Below are 25,987 nucleotides of genomic sequence, written 5' to 3'. Positions count from 1 at the left end.
ATTAGCAGGTCTGCTCATTTGTAGATATGGACCAGGCCTCTGATCTAAGGTAGCTTGTTTCTCAGGGACTGAGCTGGCAGTGCTCTGTCTAATACAGATAGAACATGGCTATGTGAGGTAAATCCCTCATGACCCTGCTTGTTTTGTGGTGACTAGGGGTTTTTTTTTGTTGCTATCTCCTCAGATAAATTCTTGGATTCATTGTCTCCAGCTTGTGGTTGTTGTTTTCCCATGACTGAGGTCAGTCTTGGGAAATTTTGTAAGGATTGATTTTTTTCTTTAATGATAGGGCTAACTAGAGTTTCTCTCTAGAGCCACATGTTGTGCAAGGTACTTGGGTTTCTGTGGCCAAGCCTGAGTTTCACTGCCTTTAAAGGAATTTCTACTCTGTCAGTGTTTGTTTATTTTTGGTGTTTCTATGCTGACATTTTTATTTAAGTTATTCCACATGCTGCACTTTCACAGTCTGACCTTTTCCCTACATTACAATTTTAAAGGCTGATACAAGATCTCTTATTCTTCAAGCCCATAAAATGATTCAATTTGCTTCCATTTACATATGTGTATCTCTGCATTATCTATCTAAATGGCATTAATTTATATAAATAAGTAAAATGGAGAGGCTTTCTGACACATGCAAGAATGTTGAGTTTCATTTAAGGAAAACATCCAGTAGACAGAGGAGTAAAAACACATGCAGCAAATGGAGCATAATGGGGATGTGCTAGGAGAGCTGTGCCCTGAGCATGTTCTGGAGACATCTGCTATTACCCTGGGGCTATTTGGCAAGCTCTTGTGTCTGAGAGGAGAAGGTGATGGGGGAAGGAGGGACACTCTTCAGGTGTATGACTGAACAGAGCAAGTTTTGTGTAATACATGATAATGCACAGCCAGAGTATGTTTTAAACTTTATTACAGTGACTCCATTTAGGAAAGTTGCCTTAGTACCAAAATAGGCCGTGTGCATGGTGGGGTGGTCCCCGGGGGTCTTTGGTGCACGTGCAGCCATGCACGTTCTTTTGCCAACGTCGCATCTCCTTAAACCGGGAAAACGCTTTATCTGTTCGAGCAGAACGAGTTGTGCTGCCGCGGGTTTAGTCCAGAAATGGTCTTCAGGAGCCTCGTGTTTTTTCCCAAAGCACTTGGGTCAGTGGTGATTACTTATCGGGGCAGAGCAGGGCAGTGATTCAGAACATAAGAACAGGCTTCCTGTCAGCAGACCCCAGCGCATCCATCAGCAGGTCCATCCCCCCGTGGGGACAAGGAACCGGTAATCGTCCCTTTCATGTGGAGCCGCTATTGTGAGCCCCATCCGGGGGCATGGCGTGCCAAGCGGGCTCTGGGATACTGACCTGATTGGCAGCAGGCAGGCGGTGAGCCTGCCCGTGACCCGGATTTGTGACTCAGGAGTGCGGGTGATGGAAAACCTTAACAAGGGCTTCGCTCACGAAGGGAGTGGGAGAAACCAAGGGGACTTGCTAAACTGCCAGAAAATCACTATTAAAACCATTCAGGAGCCGGGGCGGGAGCAGTCAGCCTGCCGGCTATTACAAGCAACACGTGCTGCCCTCTCCTGGCACCGGCCCGGTGAAGAAGCGCCGTGAGAGGCCAGGAGTGGGGCTGTGCCGTGCCGTGCTGTGCCGTACTATGCAGTGCCGTGCTGTGCTGTACTGTGCAGTGCTGTACTGTGCAGTGCCGTGCCGTGCCGTGCTGTGCTGCTGAGAGCAGTGGATCTGCAGTGCTCTGGGTCCCCAGGTGCTGCCCAGGCTGCCCCACTGCCCCAACATCATGGTGCTCCCTCGCTGGTCCCAGCATGGGTCTGCTCAGCTGCATCCCAGTAACGAGTGTCCCGGGCACTCACAGCCCTACGGGACAGTCTCTGAGCAGCTTTATTCGGGATTCTGGTGCCCAGAACCTGCTGCATGGCACTGCAGCCGGGCAACAGGCAGTGCCGGCAGCAGCAGAGCACCAGCTGAGAGCTGCTGGAGCTATGTGGGTTCTGCAGAGCTGTCCTCTCACCGAAACCTGTCGCTGGCCCCTGACCCAGCTTAGTGCCCCGGCTGGCTGTGTGACTCAGGAGTCATGACAAAAGGAAAGCCAGGGCAACGCCTCATACACTAGTGCACGATACACTTCCATTTCCAGGCGAGCCTGGAGTCAGATTACTCAGTGGGAAAGTGATACTGTATCTCCCAGTTGGGTCACTAGTGCTCAGCCTCCTTGGCTGATCCAGGAATTTCCTAGCTATTTTGTAGGGAGTGGAAGGAATATTTTGGCTTTGCTATTTTGTGTGGATGGAGTCTGCTGGGAAGTCAGAAAGGCATTGGATCACTTTCCCATGAATAGCACAAATGACTGGAAAATACATGTAAGATGACTTTGCAGAGAGGTTCAGTGTTACTGTGATTATCAGTGGTCAGAACAAAGCAGAGATCCCCCAGCTACACTACAGCCACACTGCCCAGTGCTGGGCAGGGCTGGCAGGGCCCCTCTGCACCTCTCAGAGGCGCTGTGCTGCTGCCCAGTGCCAGCCCTGGCTGGACAGACTTAGCTACTTCAAATATAGAACATGGTTAGGCACACCTCCTGCTCCTGTGCTCCAGACTCTGCTGGCCTCTGGCATGGGGATGGAGAACTTCTTCCTTCCAGGAACCAAGCTGCTTCTGGAGTTCTGAGTGTACAGTGCCCAAGTGCACATTTCCTGTCTTGCTCTGGCAGCAGGGAGCAGCCTGTAAAAGACAAACTGCTGCCTCTTCTTCTGCACACACTTTGTCCTCCTTGTGGGGCTCAACTGCACTAATGCTCATCAGCTGTGAGCACAAGTGAGCAGGACACAAAAATGCAATGCCTCTCTAGAAAGGTGAAGGGCCTTATGTGAAACAGTGGTCAGTGAACAACTGTGCAGTAAACCAACATTTTGGAATAGGAGTCTTTGCACCCAACACCACCAAGCATTAACTCATGCATGAAAACACCTGGGATGGCTCTTCTGTGGCAGTAATAACTTCTGGTGACATAAAATGGATCACCCCCTTCCCCACCCTGCTGCCCCCTCAGCTTCACAGGAATCTCAGTCTGTCTATTAAAATGAGGACTTCAGCCAGGAAGGGGGAGCAGTCTTTCTCCAGCTGCCCACCTTACAGCCTTTTGTGAAGGTGACCAGCTTCAAGACCCAACTCTGAAGACCCAACTCTGCTTTTTCAGTACTGTGATATGTTAGTACTTTTTAATACTGAGATATAAATCTGTGAGGATCCTCCACCCATGAGAAACAAACGAACTAAACCCAGATGAGACCAAGAGCAGTGCCAGACATAGCCAAGTCAGGGATGCCTTTCATGGAAATGAGACTGTGGGTGGAGAGCATTGTTTCTGTTTCCAGGAGCAATTACAAAGGCAGGACTAAAGAGCATTCATCTGCTGCTGAACATAGCCACAGGTGCCACGAGGTAGCCTTTTATCCAGCAATGTCATGGTCATGTTTCTCTGTTTCTTGTGTGTGAAGCAGTGGCCCATACTCTTCTTCTGTGGTTACTACTTGGTCGGCCTTACAAAACACTGACTCCAGCACAAAAGGTAAATACGGAATTTTGTTTTGTTTTTCTCTGCATATTATGTACTACAGAAATGCAACATTCAGGCTCGGTCGGGTAACAAAGAGGAAGCCATTCAAAACTGACCATCAAAATAAATTGTAGAAAGCAGATTTTATATGACAATACACATGCAGCTTGCAAAAGAATAAAGACAGTGAACAGGTATTAAAACACATTTCCATACAGAGACAGCTTATGCAGCAATTTACAAGTTTAACCTCTGGCCGGAGTATGCAAGCCCTTTAAAGCTGGCATTCAAATTACCACTAGCTTAATCGGCCATACTTACTTTAAGAACATAGCAAAATTTAACTTAATGTTTACATTCACTAGCCATCCAATCCAGCATCAAGGCACTTTCCTTGTTGGTACATCTGTTCCTGTGTCCCACACCTCCATTCACCTAGATGCATATATTGGCACAGCAAACTGGGTGACCAGTAACTTCTTATCCCCAAATAAAAGCAATTGGTTACTAGACAATCCCTGGCTGTATCAAAGTGTCAGGCTAGATGTGACACTGTAAACAAAACTGGTGTATTAAAAAAAACACGGCAAGTTGACTGGATCCATTAACAAATGTGCTTTGACGATGAAAAGTGATAGGTGTTAACAGTTTCACACTGCAGAGAATGCCCATCTGCCACGCCCGTGATCCCCAGAGAAGAACAGCTGACACTTCAGTCTGAGCAGGAGGATGTGGATGTGGAGCTTTCCAGCCATCAGTCAACAGTTGTGCCATAAGTGTTTTTCATCTATTGTTACAGAAGTGTGCTTCTGCAGAGTAGCAATGACATTATTGCATATATCCCCGTCAGGTTGTCTTTGCACATAAATACAAGTACTGCCTAAGGCTGCATTCTGGGAGGTACTTGCTGCCCATCCTCTGTCTGCACTACAGTTAAGAGGCAGGGAAGCAGACAATTGTTGAAATCTGGCCCTTCATTATTATTTTTAGGTTTTGTCAAATCTGTGGCCTTAGAAATGCATCCTTGTGCATTAAGTCAGCACTGCTTTTATTTTCAAGAATGGCTCAGATTGCACAAGTCCTACAAAGGAAACAACAGTGAAAGCAAATTCACATGATTTTTAGGGTTTTTTGTTTGTTTGTTTTACTGATGCTTTCACTTTAAAGGAAGAGAAATGGAAATTCATGAATCCAATACAAGATACTTAATTTCAACCTCCTCCAGATTTTTGCACTTATATCTCCACTTTACTGCAGTTTTCTGGATCAAAAGCAAAGCTGAAGATTCGGGTTGGCTGCAGTTCCCTAACAGCTGTTTCATGACAGAAGACTCAACATTTTTATATAAACTTCTCCTGTATAAGATTACAAGCAACTCCTGGAATTTAAAATGGCTATATGTATCCATCCTTGCAGACAGACAAGAGGTTATGGGGATTAAGGAACTCTTACAGTCTCAGTCAAGAGGACTTTTTAACCCAGTTAAAGGAATGCGCTCAAGTAACAGTTAATCTCAACTACAACCACTGTCTAATGGGGAAAATAAACAAGAATATTTAGTCCCATTTAATGCAGATAAATTACAATGCAAAATGTGTACGTCCTGGAGTGGGGCACACTACTGACAATCTGACAGTCTGGAGTTTCAGATCCCACTGAGAAGTCAATTCCATTGCAGCATTACCCAAGATCCACATCAGTGTATCTGAGACATGTCTCTAATTAATTAAACTATTACTTAATTTATATCAGCAGTGGTGACCCCACATACCAGGCATACTGATGTATGTTTTAACCACCTGACAAAGCTCATGATTTACAAAGCTGAAGCTCCCATCCAGGTTACAGGACTTCTCCAGAGCCCAAGAATGGGACTCAGCCCTAGCATGCAAACTTCCTCATCCTCCCAGGGCCAAGGTTTTTCCAGCTTTTGGTACCCTTCTGTACCAGACAAACACTTGTCATAAACTCTCCAGGACAAAGTTTAAAAAAATTTTTCCTCTGCTGTGCTTGTACTGCGACGTTAAGGTGTAACAGGCAGCTTAATTTTCTATAAAAGTACATGTGAAGCAATCCCAAGATTTTCACTGCAGCAGGAGAGGATATTCCTAGACTATCTGCCCTTAAAGTGAGCCAACACACTCCAGAAAACAATACAAATCATCTCCTGGTCTAACAGAACCACCACAATAGAACTACAAAAGTATTATATTCACTTCTCTTCTAAACAGAGGAGCATTAGCCACCCTGCATTTAAGAGGTTTTTCAAATATGTTAATATATTTCTACTAGCCTCCCTTCCCCACCACCAAATTAACAGTCCTTACAACTAGTCTTCCACCTATACCTGAAAAATTCCAGTCCAGGAAATCAAGATGGACATGAAAGTGTCTATACTGAAATGTGACTTTAATAATGCCTTTATTTTGTTATGTGCACCAATAGCCATTGGTGAAGGGGGTAGGGGAGGTGGAGGAGGGAGAAAACTTTTTCTTGAGTACTATGTTAGGGCCAAGCTCAGAAAATTTCAGTGGATTGCTATAATTATACTGCAGATACTCTTAAAAACCTGTATTCAACTGTTTGATACACTTAGATTTTTACAGTCCAAAGTACAAAATCTTGTTAAACCCTGAACACTGCACAATGTATTTGGCACATAGGTTTATGAACTAGCTGTATACCTGTAATTTTTATGTATTGTGGCTTCTACAAGCTGTTCACCCACTAGGAACTCCTGCTTAGTCTTTATTACTTTAGCCCTAGATAAATGCTCTGTCTCAAAAGAGAGCATGTCACTGCCAGCCAGCCAGAACTTTCTGGAGGACTCACTCAATTCTTTGAGTTTATTACCACTGGCCCATAAACAACAATGAAAGACGCCAGAAATGACAGGCCAGAACTCTTGTCAGCACAGATTTTAAGAATCAGAATATCTTAAGCAGCAGTTAAGTTTTGAGTGGTCCATGATTAACAGCAACTGGGAAGAAAATGCTTTCCCTTTACAGAAAGGCTAGTAACAACTTAAGGACTACCTGACATTCTCCCTCAAATAACATATGCTATCAAAAGTTAGTACTACTGAATCACAAAAACATACTCAAAAAAATCATCAAGATATTTTGAAAACATCCAGACCTTTGCAGCACTGTTTAGACTACTGTCCTAGGGTGACTTTATGATGCTTGTATCCCCAGTCATCTGTTCTGTTTATGCTGGGTATTAAGTTCTGCACCTTTAACAGTTCTGAGAGCTGAGGGGGAGAAGAACCACAGAGTTTGTTCTCAGGGACTGCCTTGCTCCCCGCAACCATCTCACAGACTGTGCTGTCTGCAGCACGGACAGCAGAGGAAGCTCTCCTCTGCTTTTCCTTAACTTTTAGCTGGCTCAGACAGAGAAGCTCCCCAGACTGTGGCTTTTCCTTTTCTTGGAGCTGTTCAGCCCTGCTCTGGACTGAAAACCCAGAAAAACACTGGGAGCTCACACCTGTGGCCTACTGGGAACCAGGAGGTGGCATTGTTCAGCATAAGAGGGACTGATAAGAGACTGAGCAAGCCAAGATACACCCCATGACAAGGACTTTCTGAATTTCCCATCTCTTCAGAACACTGAGAGGTTTTAGTGTTTAATATTATTCATTTTTTATGCTTGTGAATACTTTGCCTGTTAAATAAACAGGGTTTTTTTGTTCCATTTTTCTCCAAGGAAATCTTTTCCCAAATCAGTAGGGGGAGGGGCTGCTTGAGTTTGCTTTCTAAAAGAACCCCTTTGGAAGTTTCCTCCCAAATTTGCCCTAGACCAGGACAACTATGTAGCCAGGTAGTAGCCTCTTCAGAGATGAGAAGATGGATCGAATGCATGTGGCTGCTGGGCAGTTCTAATAAGCATGCACACTGTTCAACAGAGACTTTCCCTTTTACTCCTGGTTTCTACAGTCACTGTGAAGTTTGCATAGAGAAGATAACTCATCCCCCAGTAAAGTAACTGATATTTTTTCCAAGAGGAATATGTTAAAAAAAAGGAATGCTCCTTCAACCTCTGAAAAATGAAAGTCTCTCTGCTGCCTCATGACAGCAGTTTTCATTACACCTTAGCCCTCTAGGAGGGAGTTTAAGGGTGCTGAGGTGCAGTGGGGTGAAAAGGAAGATGACTGGTCTGAAGAAAGGTGTAATTATAGAAAGCTGCAATGTAGCCTTTTAATTAAAAACAGTGCCCAGATACAGAAAAATACTGTCAGGAGAAAGGAACTGTGGAATACTGAAATGTTATTAAAGACTCTGCATTCTTTATCCGTTTTAAATATTCCAAATTTCAAGAGGTAATCTTATGAATTTACTCTTGCACTTAATTTTTTGCGTAACAAAAGCATAAGACACATGTGGACATTTACATGTACACCCAACCTTCCACGCAAGCTGGCAGACAAGGGAAGATGAAATGATACTGACACAGGCCTTTCAAGGGCTTTTAGCAAGTGCTCTGCAGAACAGCAGTACCAGAGGTCACAGCACAAAAGGTTTCAGGTGGTCTTAAATACATGGTTATTTTGCTGAAGGAGAAATAAAACACTTGTTTTAGTCTCACAAAACAGCATTTAGTGTTTTGAAATACATTTTTGTTAGTGTCAGATTAGAAAGCTGACTAGCCTATATTAGATTTAGAATTAAAGAAAAAAATCTTTAAGAGTGCCATAAAATTTCTGGTTATCACTGGAAAAGGGGTTTATTGTCCTGTAATTTGATTTCTGTTTAAACACTGGTAGAGGAAGTTTCCAAGAAATGTAGCTTCCTCAAAAAAAAAAAAAACCAAAAAAAAAAAAAAAAAAAACACTTGTTTGAGCAGGGAAAAAGTGAGACATTAAGAAAAAAGTAAGGAATTTTAACAACCACTTCAGTGTGTTTTGTGGCTCATGATTACTAACAGAGACATACTACCAGCAAAGTTCAAATTGAGAGTACAGGTTTTGGCTTTAGTTCCAAGAGCACCAATGACTTCAATGCTTTGGCTGCTTTTAGTTTCAAGGATATCCTGCAGTATTAGCAGTGAGATTACAGCACACTAATAGCTGCAGTCTGTCAGGAAGAAGGTCATATTTCCTTTCTCTTGAGCACTGAGTAAAGTGGTAAAAGCTTATAGCTTGTTACTTGAGCTGTACACATCAAAGGTGCACTTATTAAACAAAGGCATGTATGATCACAGAAGTCTCATATAATCAAAGAGTGACAGGGGTACAAAGCCTTTAAATAACTGCTGATCTGTGTTGTCATCTGATTTCTAAATTTTCAAATGAGACTGAATTGCTGTGCATCAAGTTGCAAGGCACATTTTTTGGGCCAAATTACTCTATAGTTCATGTGTATACATATCTAAATGTAGGTAAAGTATCAGTTAATATAGTAGCATTCAGATTCAAGTGATCTTGATGTTTTCCTATTTGTACAATGTAGCAAGTTCCATTAATTTTTATGGGTTTTAAACATGATTTGCAGGTCTGGTAAGCTGAAAATTGAGGTGCTGGGCCAAGTCAAAATTCAGTAAGTCAATTAAGTCACTAAAAGGTGTATCACACAAGTGTTCTTCCACATCAGAATACTGAACTTCAGTCTTACTTTTGCACAAAGCTGCACTGTGCAACTAGAGCTGGCTTTTTAGACTGCCACACATCAAAGTGTTTCTTCTGGGAGGTCTATTGGCTGATGTGGATATTTACACTTGACCTTTTCAATCGTGTGAAATTTTGTTATGAAGAGATACAAAACACCCAATGTAGCACAAAGGCTTGTTCAGCTATCCAGATGTAAGGTTTTATGTAGTGCATAAAAGTAAATCTCCAGTAGGTCTGGACTGGAAATTTTCCATAAAAACAGTCCTTATTGTATTTTGTCAATTTGTGTATTTTACTCTTTGCTTAATTTCAGTTTTTCTATCTGCAGTAAGATAAAAATACCTAGCTTACTTTATCAGAAACACAGGGGAAGATGTGAACAGGCACTAAGGAAGGCCTAAAGAGAGCCAGTCTTTTCTCTCACTGAGGCATATAGCCTCCTTGTCTCACAGTCTGTGGGAGGTAACTTTTTGGCATTTCATCAACTGAAAGTGGATTTTCTTCCACCGTTTCAGGTCTCACAGTTTGTCCTTCAGAACATGTCTGTAAAACATTTGATACAGCAGCTTCCTGGGTATTTTTTTCCATCCCAAGTCCCAATGGCTGTGAACTCTGACCTGAGATCTGCAGTTGAATGAATCCAACAAGATCTCCCTCATTAGCATGAGTAATCTGCTTTGTTCTTTCAAAGCATGGCCTGTCTGTGTTGGTTTCATCCTGACCACCATTTTGTCTGAAATACTGCTGCCTCTGTGCTGTACTGTCAGCTCCTCCAGCATGATCCTCTGATCTCTCTTCTGAATCTAGCAGGGGCTGGGTTGACTCAGACCTTGAAAAGACTTGTACAGGTGTCTGGTCTCTGTAGCCATTAAGCACCACAGTCGAATACTGTACAGTGCTTGAAGTGTTCTGTGTCGTTTCACCTTCGTCGCTGTCAGAGACACTTTGCCTAGGAGAAGACATGCACGAGGATCCTCCAATACCACTGCTGTGTCCTTCTGAAGTACTTTTCTCTTTTTTAAGCAAGTCAAAGGGTTTTAGATCTTGTTCTGAAAAAGACTTTTTGTCATCAGCTTCTATTTCTACAACGCTTACATCTGTAAAGCTGCCTTCTGGGTACATTTGATCTTTGGAACTGATGTTATGCTGAAAGAAAGAGATGGATGTCACCTAAGAGGAAGGTTATGTTACAAATCAAAAGCCTCAATAAATATGAGTTTTTATTCACAATGTCTTTGAATTTCTTCATCTAAGTTCTCTTTACTAAGTCTGGCAATATCTCCAAAGCATGTATTAAAAAATGAAGGATACAGCTTTGTTTCCAATACAGAGCCTTAATTATGCTGCTATTCTAAAGCAATATTGGATATGTGAGCAACTCTTTGCTCTCATTTAAATTATTCTTAAGAGCTGTAAAGATAGAAGCATTTGCTGTGCAGCACAGGAACATTCTATACTGAGAACCATACTTTACTTTAAATTATGCACTGAACATCAGAATATTTCTTCAAAGAAATATTCTTTGAAATTAGCCACAGTTTGTTGAAAAGAGTTTGCCTGGTCATTCATCCCTCATGTGGCATAAATTTTGCTGCCATCTTCTCATTCATGAGGAACTGTTTATAGTCTTCTCTCTCATTCATGACTGAACTGTGCAAACAAACCACTTCAGGGTTTTAAGAATGGGAATCATGAATTGTTTACTTAATGCTCATTTCCCATGAATGAGCAAAGAAATGAGTACTTGACCATTCCAACTAGTAAACTGAAACTAACTCACAACTTTAAAGCCCATGCTAGACTGTGAATTTGTGCTAAGACCCACGTAAATCTAATGCAGAATCTACAGATGCAATAAAGTCTTCTAACCATATTGTATCACAATGTCAATGAAATTTAATATTCAGGTTTTTCCTTGAAATCCATGTCTGCTAGAAGACAGAAGATTCCCACTGGTTGTTTTATCTGAAACCTTGCAGACTAGGAAGATAGAGGATGCAGAAAGGTGAGTATTACCTTAGCTGGAACTTGAGGAGACCACTGAGCAATGTTACTCTTGGATGGATCAGGTACGATAGGCCAGATATGTTTCTTAATTCTGTAAAGGATTAAAAACGGAATTAAGTCACAAGATGGACTCCCCAAAATCCCTGTTCATAGCAACTACTGCAGAATCCAGAACATCACTCCCTTACACAGAAATGTTGTATTCCAAATAAGAATGCCGCCTGGGTTACTTTTCGTCTTTGTATGAAGCTGTGCTACTTAATAAAACACAGCACTGCACTTAACTCCTCCATATATTAGATGCAGCTATCAAGGTAACACAGAACAACAAATGGTAACAGTGAGATATTTTCAAATTTATAGCACTCTAGAATGTACAGAACTATTACTTAGGTAGTTTATCATGCATGCCATTATGAATACCAAATGTATTTAATATAACTATGAATACCAATATAAGTATGAATATAACTATGAATACCAAAGGTCAAAATCTAAGCTAACTTCACAAATAAAAAAAGAAAAATGGAAGAAAAACTTACTTTGTAACTTAAGAATATACTATTACTTAAAACCAGAACATTCTGTTGATACATCACCCCCAACCAAAGGAGCTTTGAAACTGATGCACCTATCCTGCTCTTTATAAACAGATCCAACAACAGAACCTCTGAAGGGGAACTCTGAAGAATACTTCAAGATGGGCTTTCCAAGTGACATCCACTAAGAACTAATTTTAGGAGCAGCAGGGAGGTCAAAAGGAAAAGGGCATAAAATGTTGTCTTTAATTAGAAAGAAAGGATACTTGGCAGGGGACATAGGAGAGGTGCTACACCTTGCCAGGGGTAACACTGCAGCAATGACGTCTGTGGCTTGGTTAAAGCCACAGACAAGAGCTTTGGGGTGGGGAAGCAGGACTAGGCAGGCTGCATCCCAGAAGTCAGTAAACAGGCACAGTTACTAAAGATCATGATGTCTGCCTAATTTTTTTTTGCCATAATGCTTCATGTTTGTTAATGCTGTAATTAAACAGCCCAAATACAAGGAAGAATCTTCACAAACTAGGGACCATAACTCCATTCACAGGATGGCTAAGAAACAGACAGTTTATCCTGATCAAAACCTAACAAAGCTAATCCTAACTATGTCCAGCAAGAAAAGCATAAATTTTTTTGCAGTATTGAATCATGGAACATTTAGTATGTATGTAATTACATTACATACAGTAAAAAATTAGTATCAGAAGAAGCCCTGCTTTGCTATGGAAAACACAGAAGTTTTTAACATCAATCAATATATGCATGTTTTAACTTTTTTTCTGCTCTAACTGAAGAATACTTAACTGGGTTGGCATAAATTACTGCCATTTCTGTAATGCTCAGAAATGTAAGAGGTACTTTGTGCTCATTTGTACTTACAGGTCACGTTTGTTGAAGCAAAACAAAACTCCAAGGAGCACAATCAACAGGAATGCTAGACACACAGGTACAACTATGGCTTCAATTTCTCCTTTTCCTGAAGGAGGTGAAAAGAAGCAGTTATAGTCCTCTTTAGCATTTAAAGAACTCAACAGCAGTACATATTTCCAAAAGATTAGGGACAATCTGAAACTGAAATACGTCAATGCTCAGCCTTAAAGCTTCACATTCAGAAGAGCCTTTTCACCATATGAAAAGTGTCTCTTGGTGAAAACATGAAAACCTTTGTCCTGACAATCTAGTGCCTTGCATCAACAAAAAACATGGGCTGATCTAGAAGCTGTAATACTGACAGAGCAAATAATTTTGTAGCTTGGGCAGGTATGACAGTAACATCTTTGACAATTCATCTGCTGCCCAGGAATTTCAGTGCCCTAGAGGCTCTCGTAACACAGTCATGGTCAAATAAGTAAAGTAAAACAACATCACTACTCATCCATCAGTTTATTCTGTACATGAAGACCTCCTCTGTCTGCAAACACCAAAGTCTGCATTATTGTTATGTATGCCTTCCAATGTTATACACATTCTTAAGTAAAACTTGGAAATGAGTCTCTGTAAAGAACTGCAGAAAACTTTCACAGTGATATGAAAGAATGTGAAAGGACTCTGAGAATGACATATGCTGACTGGTACCTACATCAGCAGATTAAGATACAAGCACACATCTCTACAGCTTCTTCAGCACACCTTATCAGGATTAAAACAAAGACTCTGACTAGGGATAGATGCCACTGGACACCAAAAAAGACAAGGGCACTGGGTAAATCCTAATGACTCATTAAAGGTCAGGGCAAAACATTATAATCTGAAGTATACATAAAACACATCCAAAACAGCATGCTTCATAACATAAACAGTGGAATTAATGAGATTTGCAGAGGATATCTTGTTCTCTGTATAATCAGAAAAATCCTGACTAAACTACCTCTTAGTGAAAGAGCACGAGACAAACCACCCAGGTATTATGAACATTGCAAGTTGACTGTAGCTGAAACTATAAAATAAAGTCACCTTCCCCTTCTAACACATCTTTCACAGAGCCCTGCTGTACTGTTGCAACATTAATTCCTACTTCTACCAATTGTGCCACTCTGCCTTACCAAATTTTTGTGTAGTAAATGTGAAATCAGGACCGGTCCTGCTTCCATTATCTGTGGATGCCATCATCCGCACAGTATACAGTGTGTCACTGGTTAGAGAGGAAAGGGTGTACTCTGTCTTGGAAGGATCCACTGTCACAACTAAAGAAAAGAAGAAATTTATACTAGCTTTCTACAAACCACAAACAAATTGCATCTCCACAAAAACAGCAACATTAAGACATGAAGACTTCAGATGTGAAAGATAGTTTTAAAAGATCACGTAGCAGATGGAAAATACAACAGTCAAAGACTACAAACTTATACAAGAAATGCTGAGATTCATTTGTTTCTGTTTGGGTGTCTGAATTTAGTCTTCTTTCTATATTTCATTTCCTCTGAAATTTTGTCCCCCAGAATGCATCTCCAAACTAAACTAGTAGTATAATTGAGATTTAAAGTCTATCTAGTAAGCCAAATACATAGTGCTAATGAGGAACTGCTAGTACTGACTAGGAAAAAAAAAAACAAGGTAAGGAATAGTAAGACATAGGTATGCAAAAGTACCTGGCCCTTACAATTTAAGCAAATCTAAAAATTAAAGTTTTGATAGTGCCAGCTGCATGTAGTATGCCTGCAGGTCATACATGCTACTGAAAACTAAGATGCACTTCAAACAAGATCATTTACATCAGTAATATAGTGATCTACAGTTCCAGAAGGATTAAAAAAACTCCTCCCCCCTTCCTTTTCTTAAGGTTTTACCATAATTAAATGCAGTCAACTCATTTTGTATTTTGAATGGTTTGCCATCATCCTTATATACCATCATTTCATTCTGTATTTAGATGCAATATGAGAGCACAACACTCACAAATCAGCTTTCAGAAACTAAACTCAATACACCCTGAATACTCTGAATTCTTTACTAGGGATTTTCTGTTCTGTATGGAGGAGAATTATGGCTCAGACACCTGCTTTACATTCTCAGAACAGATTGTCAGCTATAACTGATTCTGTGTATTTTTTCAGGAACAAATATTAGGAAGGAGACAGATGAAACACTTCAATGCCCCAAAACACTTCTGTTTTCTAGTACCTGTTTCATTTCCATCAATAGTTTTGTAAAGTATGGTATAATTTCGGATAAATCCATTTTGTTCCTCAACTGTGAGATGGTTCCATGTCAAAACAGCTTCAGCTTTTCCTACTTTTTTTGTCTGAACTGTAGGTCCTTTTGAAGGGCCTGTAATGGGAGTAAAGATTAGTTTCTGCTTGGCAACCTTGCATTCACAGAAGCAACATATTAACAAGCACTGAACTGTAATAGCATAAAAACTTCAATGGAATAGTTTGACTGACTCATCTGGAAAGCACTGTTTTCAAATGACATAAAAACAATAAAGATGTTTTACAAAAGAAACATTCAGAAACATATATGAACAGAAAAATCAGCACGTTGCAGGAAACCTTCAAATGAAGTTAAGTCTTGATTTTACACATGAAATTTAAAATAAATCAGCATATAAATATCACTCATATATAATAAATAAATAATAAATATATAATCTATATAAAATAAATACATCACTAAAAGAACAAATTCATGTCTAAATATCTGATAAAGGCTGGAAAAACAAAGATCTAGCCATAGTCAGCCATCTGTCCAGTCCCCAAACACTGTAAAAAAGCAGAATCGATGATAATAGATGGGAAAAGATCAATGATGTCACCTGAGCCTTAAGTACTAAACCATTTTTCATTACACAGTCCACATTAAAGCAAAGGTTTCTTCATTTTTTTGTCAAAAAGGGTCAGTGTATGTAATTCAAGGTGATAATTTTATACTTACGATCTTGCTTAAGATAAGCCTTCACAGACTGCCCACTTCCCTGACCATCAGCATACAGAGGGTACACAGTTATCAAGTAACACTTGAAAGGCTTTATACCTAATAAAAGGAATAAAAAATAAATATATACCTAATATAAGGAATTTAAAAGATGGCGTTTCACAGACAGTCAAATTGCTCACTATCCTTCTCATTTACTTCAAACACAGGCTTCTGAAGGACCAATGTCTAACTAGGACTAGTACCTAATGCAGCTGAGTATTTTCTAGACACTTCTCCAAAATATTAACTAAAGGAAAAATACTGCTTCAAAATATTAACTAGAAGAACAATATAATGGTTCACATTCAAATGTAGAATTTAAAAAGTAGAATTTAGAGGAGTCAGTTTTTTTTTTAAATTGTAAATAGAAAGCCTTTATTTATCTGTAGCATTAAGTCCCCAAATTATTGATTTCTGATACTGATCAAAATCTCAATAGAATAAAGCTGATCAAGTTTCACTGTTTGAATTGAGTAATCAAAGAATTTGGTTGATTTTGAAAGAACTCAGCCTTTTCACTATGTTAATGGTTTCCAAGAATGACAATACTAAAACCAAAATGGAGATAAGCCCCTTGTTACATTATATAAATTTCAAAATCCAAGATCAGATACAGCTGTATATTTGACAAAAACATACAAATACTTCCATACACTCCCCACAAACTAATTGAAACCCTCAGCATTAAACTCCTGTTCTACCATAAAATTCTAATCACTGTGAGAATGTTTCTCATCTTCCAACCACTAAGCAGATTTTTAGAGTGTCCTACAAACTATATGTAGATTTATGAGCTAAATACCTTTTAAGTCAATTCCTTGAACATCTCCTTGTGCAATCTGCCATTCTATGATGCAGTCTGAGCTGCTGGACACCAGACACCATTCGATCACATATTTAAGAACATAATTGTTAGGAGCAGTCCACCCTACCCACAATTTGTCATGTTTAGGTAATGTTCTAAGATTCTTCACAGGAGCTGCAATGAAAGAAAAAAGCGATCAATATTGACAGTTCTTTCATGATAGGAGTTGTTCTGGTTGATACTTTTTGGTAATACCAGCAATTTGACAGAACTGAAGTAAATGCAGATGCCATTTTCTGAAATTTGGAGATATACAAACGGATCTTTATATCAGAGATCCAAAAGCAGTATCAGGCTATTTAAAAACTGGAAGTTAGACTCAACTTCTCTATTCTCACAGACATTGTTTCTTCTGAAAAAACACTATTTCAAGAGAGAAATCAGACTTAGAATGGGAATTTACAAGTGTTTCAATCAGTTACATTTAAGTACTTACTAAGTACTCATACTTTATGTGTGTATATATAAAAGTAAATAGTATATATAATCTCCAGCCCAGAGCTGGATAAACACATCCTGTGATGGGGCAGCAACTAGCTCATGGGTCAGGCACAAAGAGTTACAGTGAATGCGGTGACAACAGACTGGGGACATGGGACCTGTTCCAGGGACTTCACTGGGGTGGGGTCCCCAGGGCTCCATCATCAGGCCTGTGGTCTAATAATGATTTAGACTCAGGACTGGAAGGGACAGCAAGCAAGTTCCCAGTTGATAGAAATCTGGGAGGAATTGCTGACTCCCTCAAAATCAGGGGGGCCCTGCAGAAAGACCCTGACAAAGTAGAGGGATAGGCAATCACCAACCATATGAAGTTCAACAAGGGCTTGTGCCAGATTCTGCACCTGGGATGGGCCAGCCCTGCATGTACAGACAGACTGGGCAATGAGAGGTTGGACAGCAGTGCCATGGAAAGGGCCCTGGGGTCCATGGCAAGTTGAACATGAGCCAGCAGTGCCCTGGCAGCCAGGGGGGCCAAGCATGTCCTGGGGGCATCAGGGACAGCATCAGCAGCCAGGCAAGGGAGGGGATTGTCCTGCTCTGCTCTGCTCTGGGGCAGCCTCACCTCGAGTGCTGGGGGCAGTTTTGGGTGCCACAGTACAATCAAGTTATTAAACTGTTAGAGAGTATCCAAAAGAGGGCAACAAAGATTGAGAAGGGCCTTGAGGGGAAGCTGTACAAGGAGCAGCTGAGGTCACTTGGTCTGTTCAGTCTGAAGGAGACTGAGGGGAGACCTCACTGCAATTACAACCTCCTTGTGAAGGGAAGAGGAGGGACAGGCCCTGATTTCTTCTCTGAGTGCCCAGTGACAGGATCCAAGGGAATGGCCTGAAGTTGTGTCAGAGAAGGTTTAGGCTGGATAAGTCTCTTCACTCAGAGGGTGGCTGGGCACTGGAACAGGCTCCCCAAGGAAGTGGTCACAGCACCAAGTCTGAAAGAGTTCAAGTAGTGTTTGACACAGTAGGACAATGCTTTTAGGAACACAGTGTGACTATTGGGGTGACCTGTGCAGGGCCAGGAGCTGGACTTTGAGATATCTGTGCATTCCTCCCAACTTAGCTTATTCTGCAATACCTATTATACGCTTATATACCATACATGTATACCTTACCAAGTACTTCCTCCTGGCTACAATACTACTTTGTGTGAATTTATACCGTTAACTAATTCATCTAATAGCTTTAGAATCAGTGGCTCTGCCTTAGTGTTTACCTGCACCTATCCATATACCTATTTTTTTTGCTTCCTATCCTGGTAGTGTTTGGGTTGGCCAAGAAAAGGCTAGAAAGAAGGATAAACCAGCCTGTCCTTACTACTAGTGCATAATGAATAGAACAAAGAACATGAACGGTATGGAAATAGGGGAAGCAGATGACAAAACAACCAGGTAAGACACTGAAAATCTTGTAAGAGAACAAGACTGAAACAAACAAGGAAAGGAGTGGGAGGGACATCGGGAAATTAAAGTAGGAACAATGGCAGAATGGTATATATCTAAGTATATACCAACCCTTTGATATTGATTTTTTTTTTTAAGAAAGACACAAAAATGCCTGCTATGCTAAGAAAAGAAACAAGGAATACAGTACACAGAAGCCCTAAGAATCCAGCAGAAAAAAACCCAGCAGAACACCACACATAGCTGCAAATGACACTGTGAATACACAAATCCACACATTCCCTGGCACACAAATGGCAGTATATATAAAAGGCAATAGTAATACTTTAAATATATGCCCATGTAAAAGGTATTATTTTACAACACTCAAGATTTCTTATAAAAAGGGCCATGCAGATTTACTTGACAAAGACATTACTAGGACACTCACCTTTTGAATTACTTGCTGGGATAAGTAAAACTGAAGGAGGAGATGGCCCAACACTGTTACGGGCAATCAGAGTCACTTCGTAAGTTCCTTCCCGCAGCTGTAAGGTATGGTTGGTGCCAGTAACATTGTATTTCTTCACTGGACTGGAAAGAGATGATTTATCTCTGACAGTCAATTCATATTGTAAGATTACTCCATTGGCTTCGTATGGCTTCAGTGCCTGTAAGAAACAGACCTTTGATTAAGCTGATACTGAACAAATGTGATGTAACCCTTACTGTCCTTATGGTACGATTAAAAAATATGAGAACACGGCAAGTTCCACAGATGAAATACCTGTACATTTAAGAAAAACAAAACCTGTGCATATTTCTATAAAGCAGTCACTTCCAAAGCCTATTTCTTGTTTAAACACTCTTTTTCTTTGATCATACCTAGTCATTTAATGAAAGTTATTCTGTAAGTATTGCAGAAGTTGTTGACAGAACTTCCATTTTACATGACTTTACAACACAATGACATAAAAGAAATCTCACCTTTGGTTGTGTTAATATGACAAGTATGACACAGTTTATGGACCACAAGAAAGCAGGGTTTGGGAAGTGACCATAATTACATTACCCTTCTCAGCTGGACTAATCATCCAGTTGGACACAGCAGCCTTACAGCACACAAATGCACAGTGCTGTTTTTAATAACCTTGGCCTCTGCAGTACCTCAAGGCTTAATGGATTTTGCAGCTGGGGTATCACTGTCCAGACAGTGTTGCCACATTTTAGGTTACAGCAGAAGACATGACATGAAGCTATGCTTTGTTCAAGTGGCAGTTCCAAATCCACAGGTCAACAAATGAGGAATATGAGTATATGCTGGGTATTTTAGGTCACAGATGAGTGTCAGTTAAATGACGGCCTTTACATTTAATTTACATTTACATTTAATTTTTCATAGCTATTATCATAAGAATACTAAAGTCACTTCTCATATCAAAAAACCCTACACTATCCCAGTCATCTCGCAAGGCTACTGGCTAGATTTTTCCACTTAAAAACGCATGTTTTAAAAAAAATGCTCAATTTTTTCAATTCACTTTACCTTCCATATTAGATGCACAGTCCAGCAGGCTGGTGACTGAGATGTATCAATGATCCTCCATATGGGTGGTCCTTTAGATGGTTCTGATGAAACAAACAATGCTTGAGAGTAGAATATTTTTTATTTAATCTGTTTGAATTCATCCTTTGATTATCATTATATACTTTCTTAAAAAAATAAAAGCATATTAAAAAGCATTTCTTGCTTTCTCAATGAAAATAATGCTTGGCATTTTAAGTGGACAATTTCCTGAAGAGATGAGCAAGACACCAGTTCTGCTTTAAGTGTACAGTATCAAAAAAAGTATGTGTCACAAATGGTGGGCCATCTGCAAGATTAGACTAAAGGTGACACAATGCTGAGTGAGGCATGATCACACCTACACTGTGTATCCAGAGGCACTACCCTGCACACCTGCACTCTGCAAACTTTGCTACAGTCTGCATCCAACACTGTTCCTACACCTCAATATCAAGTTACCTGAAAAAAGGAAAGTGCACAAGAGTTAACAAGGAGACAAATTTCTCTTAGCAGTAAGACTCCTTGATTCTAAAAGGATAACAAAACTGCAGTACTTTTGTACAATACTACAGTATGTTTTGGCATCTGTACTATGAAAAAGTGGTACTTCCACAACAAATTCCATTTCAAAGTAAAATACTACACTGCACAAAGCAATAAAAAGTGGCCAATCTTTTGTGAGGGTCTTAGCCCCAAGAGAAAGTTGATCTCAAAATGAATTACATCTTTTAAGACTACTTTTTCCTCAGAATTCTTTCATAACACTTAGTATATTATGAGGCTTAGCCTTTTAACCTCAAACACTCCTCAGTACCAAGTGTACAGCGTGCATCGCACCTTTTATGCTTTACATTGTGAGAGGAGAACTACGAATTGAGGCAAAGGGAGCTCTTTTACTCATGTGAGTATCCAAATTTGATTCACATTAAAGAGAAGCAATTGTACCTCTTGCCTAACAGAGATCACGAATCTAACATGACCTGTCTGATGTTCATTTGCTACTATAAAACTTTTGTTTTGAGGCTAAAGTAAGTCATGGGTACTTAATATTAGCAGTATTTTTGCAAAGCCAGTCACCACAGCAGAACAGCAATGCAATCTAAATAGGCAGGTAGTCCTGAAATCATCCTTGCTCAGCCTGAGATAGGAAACACAGAAAATGAAGTCATACTATCATTAGGAGTTGAAAAGCAGAGACTAGCATATTGACATATTTTACAGTATCTCCCCCAGAGAATGTAAATTTTGCACAGAACTGAAGCAATGCAATCATGGATAAAAATTCCACTTGTTTTAAAAAAACCTGCAATAATCCCTCTTATTTCTTATCTAAGATGACAAATTAACTCAATCAGGATAAAAAAGGAAGGATTTCCAATCTATTTTAATAATGGAACTTGTATTGGTTTAACTTGTTGTGCACTGAAATGCTGCAGTGAACAGACTGCTCAGAAAAGACCACCTTGGAAGATACTATGGGACATAAGGATATTAGAGAAACAAGATTATAAAGGGGTAAGCAAGAAAAGCTAAAGCACATTTAAAAACCAGAAAAATACTGATCAGCTTGACACTAAATAGCTATTACAAATTACTTATGGTAATTGGATGTAAGAATAGATTCCCTACTGTGTATTAAGTACACAACACTGGCTCTCTATGGGGTAGCATCAGCATAAGCCAAAAACACAGCCAACCTTGCAGGATACCAAAGTGGAAAAGAAATCAAAATGAATACTTCGTAGAAATGTAAAAGATGTGTTATTTGGATGCTTCAGTGCATAAGAGGCTACACTTACCGCATGCACATTATTTTATATTATTGCTTTATTAAGTTTGTGAAGAAATATATGCATCCTGTATGACTAAGATCTTCTGCTTCTTACCTGTTGATGATTGTTCACCTATGACTTCTACTAGCCCCCTAAACATCAGGTTGTTCATAAACTAAGGCAGTTGGTCCACTAAGAAAACCTTTTCTAGGCAGGATAACTTCTGTTACAGAGAATAACTTTCAGAATAAAAAACCAAGCATAAAGCCCAGATTTTTTCAAGAAGACTTTGAGAATTCAGTTTTCTATGAAGAAGACTCTTCTCCCCTGCTGCTGTTCTAGCTGTTTTCAGGGAGTTCTTCTACACCAGCTTAACAAGAAGCTAGTCTTATGCTCCTTGGAATGCATGGGTCGAGTCAGCACTGAAAGTAGCTCAGGAGAGCTTTGTTACTTATACAAGCAAGCAGCCCAAGCAAGGACACATCATTTCAGCTGGTCACTGCCAAATTGCAGAGGACTCACACCTGAGAGGTCAGTGACCTACTGTTATGCACTACTTACGATCTTCAATGGTAACCCCAGTCTTTTCTTCACTCCAGTCACTCCAGTAGCCTGCTCCATCTTCCTTCATGCAACGAATGGAAAATACATACTCTGTGTATGGTCTGAGACCTTGAATACTGAATGAAGTTCTTGGGGAAGCTGTATCTTCAGGAGGAACCTGCAAATGTGACAAAGATTTTAAAAGCAGTGATCAAAATACTGTAGAGATGAGTTCTGTGCTCCTTCACCTGTCATCCAAGAAAGCTCCCCACCACACACACACATAACACAAACAAGCTTTCCTGCCCTCTCACTTCCAAAAACTTCAATTCTCAAACATTGTCTGGTACAGGTTCAGTCAGAGTTGTTTGTCTTTACCAGGTATAAGAACATACATACACTAGAACAGTTAGGCAGCTACTTCAGGACAATCTCTTTTTTTCTTTTGTTTGAAAATTAGCTTACATCTCTCTTGTTCTTTTCCACATAATTCTACTGTTTACTGATCTGTAGTACCCTGCCTCACAATTCAGAACTTTGGTAGGTGATCTGCTTGATTATTGATTACTAAAAGTTAAAAGTCTAGGATCATTGCTTCCACTGATCCAGAACAGTACTTCTTGAGTGAAATTGAAAATAGTTTTAGAGTAGTTTATAGTTTTGTCAATAAATTCTTTTCATAAGCTCTTTTATTTATCTTAGGTGAGCAACCTAAGATAAAAATGCCAGAAAAGTATTCTCAGTATGTATGTAGGGAACAGGGTGGAGTAGATAACGGACACAAGTAGGTAACACTGACTCTTCACATTATTCCATTTGCAACTAAGGGCTTTTTACAGTGAGGACCCCTGCAAGGAATGACTACAGCTTAAACACAGATGCAGAACACTTAAGAGGTTAATCCTGAGGGTAAAGAATTATCAAAATAGTCCAATTTTACCACAGCTAAGCAAGTTCAGCTGACTTAAAAGTTACTATTACATTTGTTTTGGGCGTATGTTACAAGGGCAAGACAACTTCGAAGAACTTGTCCTACTGTCCTATCAGGACAACATATACACGATCCTGGAGTCGCAGACTAGATTGTGCAGGCCAGTGCTTTTTAAAATATCAATACAGGTATCTTAATAAATAGTTTCTGCATCTAAAGCCACATTAGTCTCAAGGAGCTGTGTTAAGGCTCCCTGCTGCAAACAGAGTATTTTGCTAAAATCAAAAGCAGTCTTCCTTCCAAGAACTCAAAGAATTCAGAATACATTTGAGCCTCTGCTGGAGTACTACTGCTCTGAGAAAGGGCTTTAAGTAAGGAAAAATTGAGGAGCTACTAAAAATATGTTGACAGATTGATGTATAAAGACTGATTTATAAAGAAAAAAAAACTCCCAGCTCTTGATGACAGGAACATATAGTACGTTACAGGTAAGGCTTACTCCTTATGCTTTTCCTGTTCTTGACTGCCTCACACTTGAGGCATGTATATAGGGCAGGATTCAAGGTGTGGCTTCACCAGTGACAAAGGTAGAGGAATCACTGCTCCTGCTGGCCGCACTATTGCTGATCTAGGCCAGGATGTCATTGGACTTCTAGGCCATCTGGGCACACACTGGCTCATATTCAGCTGCCACCACCAGCACTGCCACGTCCTTTTCCACTGGGCAGCTTTCCAGCCACTCTGACCCAGCCTGCGGCCCTGTCTGGACCTTTAGTAGCCCATTTGCAGGTAGAGTAAGTTCTAAAAAGCATTCCAGCATGATACAGTATTTATCCAAGTTTTGAATGACATTTAGATCATTCATTTTGCACATACATGGGAAGATGAAAATTTATTAATGTTCTATATGTTGTGCAAAATAAAATTAAAAATAAACATACTGCACTGTGACAGGGATGGCAGCAGAAAAGTCCATGAAGATATGGAAAGGTCACCATACTCAGACTGTGCCAAAAAATACCCAGATTACAGTCTCCATGAACAGGCCAGATAAACCTCCTTGGGTGGCCATGTAAGACATAATGAAATGAAACTGAATGAAATTGAAGTGGAACAGGGGGAACTCCAGTTTGACAGATGTCTGGATTACAGCAGAATCATGGCAAGGGACATTGGTTGTATTACCTCCATCCAGTTTGTGTCGCCAGCAATTCTGTAGCGAATATTGAATTTCAGCGTCATCACAGCGTCTGAAATCCAATTCTCCCAGCTAAGCTGCAGAACAGTAGGTAGTAATCCTGAGGTGATTGATACATTTTGTGGAGACAGTGGTTTAACTAAAAGAGAAGAAGTTAACTTTAACTCCACAGCTATACTTTACCATGCCTTTAGAAGCAGCACATGATATTGCAGCACTACTATTAAAGTCTTTCAGGACCTGAAATGGCTGCTACTTTACACTATCTTCTAAACAAGACTACTCAACAAAAACTTGCTATCTGAATGGTGAAGAAATCTCTCATCATCCCTACCTTTGCCCAGCACAGTTCAAGCTCTAGTCAACAACACTTGTGTAGTGATAATTTTTATAGTGAAGAAACACTAACATACCAGTTCAGCAATATACACAGAAGCAGCAGTTATGTTCTATTGAAGCTTTAAGAGGCATATAGTTACCAATGTCAATGGGATCCACAACAAGACGATCAGATTCAGCCTTCCCAAGTGCATTTGTTGCTTCCACCCAGATCTCCGTATTAACAAAGAACTGAATATCATTAACGGTGCAAGAATTGTTAACATCTTTTGGTATACAGTCAGGAAAGACCGCTTCTGGCCTAAATAAAAGAGAAAGAAAAAACAAGCTTCAAGGCAGTAACTCTGGTTTCCTTCAGAGAATATCTTAAAGAAGAGCAGAGTGAGAAATCTGTTTATCTTGTATGTTTCCCCTCTGCCTTAACTTTGTAAGCAGAGGGAGGGGAAGAAAAAGTGGGAATGGCTTTTTCAGCCAGAAATGCATGATTGCATTAGAACTGAAACTAAAACAAAATCTCTTGACTTCCAGTCACGTATCTTCAAAAGCACAAGCTAGAGCACTGTCAATAAATTTGTATAAGAACTAGACTTGGCTTAAAAAAGAAAAGAACAAGAACTGATACAACTACACAAAAGCAATATGGCCAGTAACTAGAATGCATTAGAAAATGAAGTCAGTGCTACTCGCATACCTTTCAAGAGTACAGTGTTAGAGGTGTAATAGATAATTTCTGTTCACCATCTTCTGCTACACTAACACTAGATAGTTCTAGGGGCATCAGGAAATTTGCAAAGCATTAACGTTTTCTATCAGTGCATACTTTCTACTACACCTGTAGTAGAAACATTTCAGCAGAATGGGGTAGCTGGAAAGCTGTCGACAATCATTCCTGTCTCCAGAGCAATGCAACAATCCTGTTCACTCCATTTTAAACTGAGAGGCCATCTAAAAAACTCCATCTAAAAAAGGCCGTCTAAAGAGTTTGGAAAGCAATTTGTTTTCACAGGAGAAATACTTTGCTGAAACTTTCATGTTAGGATTAACTCAGAATAGTGTTTGTCCATAGTTCCTATGAAGTGCAGATAGATAATAACTTTACAAAACTCAGTCATTTTATGTAAGTTTCTCTACTTAGAATCATAGAATGATTTGGATTGAAATGGACCTTTAAAAGTTACATAGTCTGATCCTCCTGCAATGAGCAGACATCTGCTTGTTTAGAACAGGATAGAACTGTCAACTCAGAAAAGTGTAAGAGGCTGGGTA

General features: G+C 40.0%; 1 protein-coding gene across 2 annotated transcripts in view; it reads right to left on the bottom strand.

Annotated features, from left to right (window-relative positions):
- Positions 1-3,577: 3,577 nt before the first annotated feature.
- IL6ST (interleukin 6 cytokine family signal transducer) overlaps positions 3,578-25,987 on the bottom strand; it is a 32,694-nt gene continuing 10,284 nt past the window's right edge. Inside the window, exons 5-16 of one of the 2 annotated variants that reach the window (XM_059836899.1) lie at positions 24,862-25,049; positions 24,370-24,521; positions 22,272-22,431; positions 19,918-20,000; positions 18,823-19,042; positions 16,433-16,609; positions 15,589-15,687; positions 14,836-14,982; positions 13,758-13,898; positions 12,595-12,691; positions 11,186-11,267; positions 3,578-10,315 (exon numbers count right to left, since the gene is read on the bottom strand). In XM_059836899.1, the coding sequence (XP_059692882.1) occupies positions 9,590-10,315; positions 11,186-11,267; positions 12,595-12,691; positions 13,758-13,898; positions 14,836-14,982; positions 15,589-15,687; positions 16,433-16,609; positions 18,823-19,042; positions 19,918-20,000; positions 22,272-22,431; positions 24,370-24,521; positions 24,862-25,049 (2,272 nt within the window). In that variant the 3' untranslated portion in view covers positions 3,578-9,589. The remainder of the gene's footprint in view (positions 10,316-11,185; positions 11,268-12,594; positions 12,692-13,757; positions 13,899-14,835; positions 14,983-15,588; positions 15,688-16,432; positions 16,610-18,822; positions 19,043-19,917; positions 20,001-22,271; positions 22,432-24,369; positions 24,522-24,861; positions 25,050-25,987) is intronic. The other variant, XM_059836900.1, reaches the window with a different exon arrangement.

The sequence above is a fragment of the Haemorhous mexicanus genome, chromosome Z (genome assembly GCF_027477595.1).
Source record: "Haemorhous mexicanus isolate bHaeMex1 chromosome Z, bHaeMex1.pri, whole genome shotgun sequence".
Classification (NCBI taxonomy): Eukaryota; Metazoa; Chordata; class Aves; order Passeriformes; family Fringillidae; genus Haemorhous; species Haemorhous mexicanus.
This window is presented reverse-complemented; position numbering and strand designations above follow the sequence as displayed.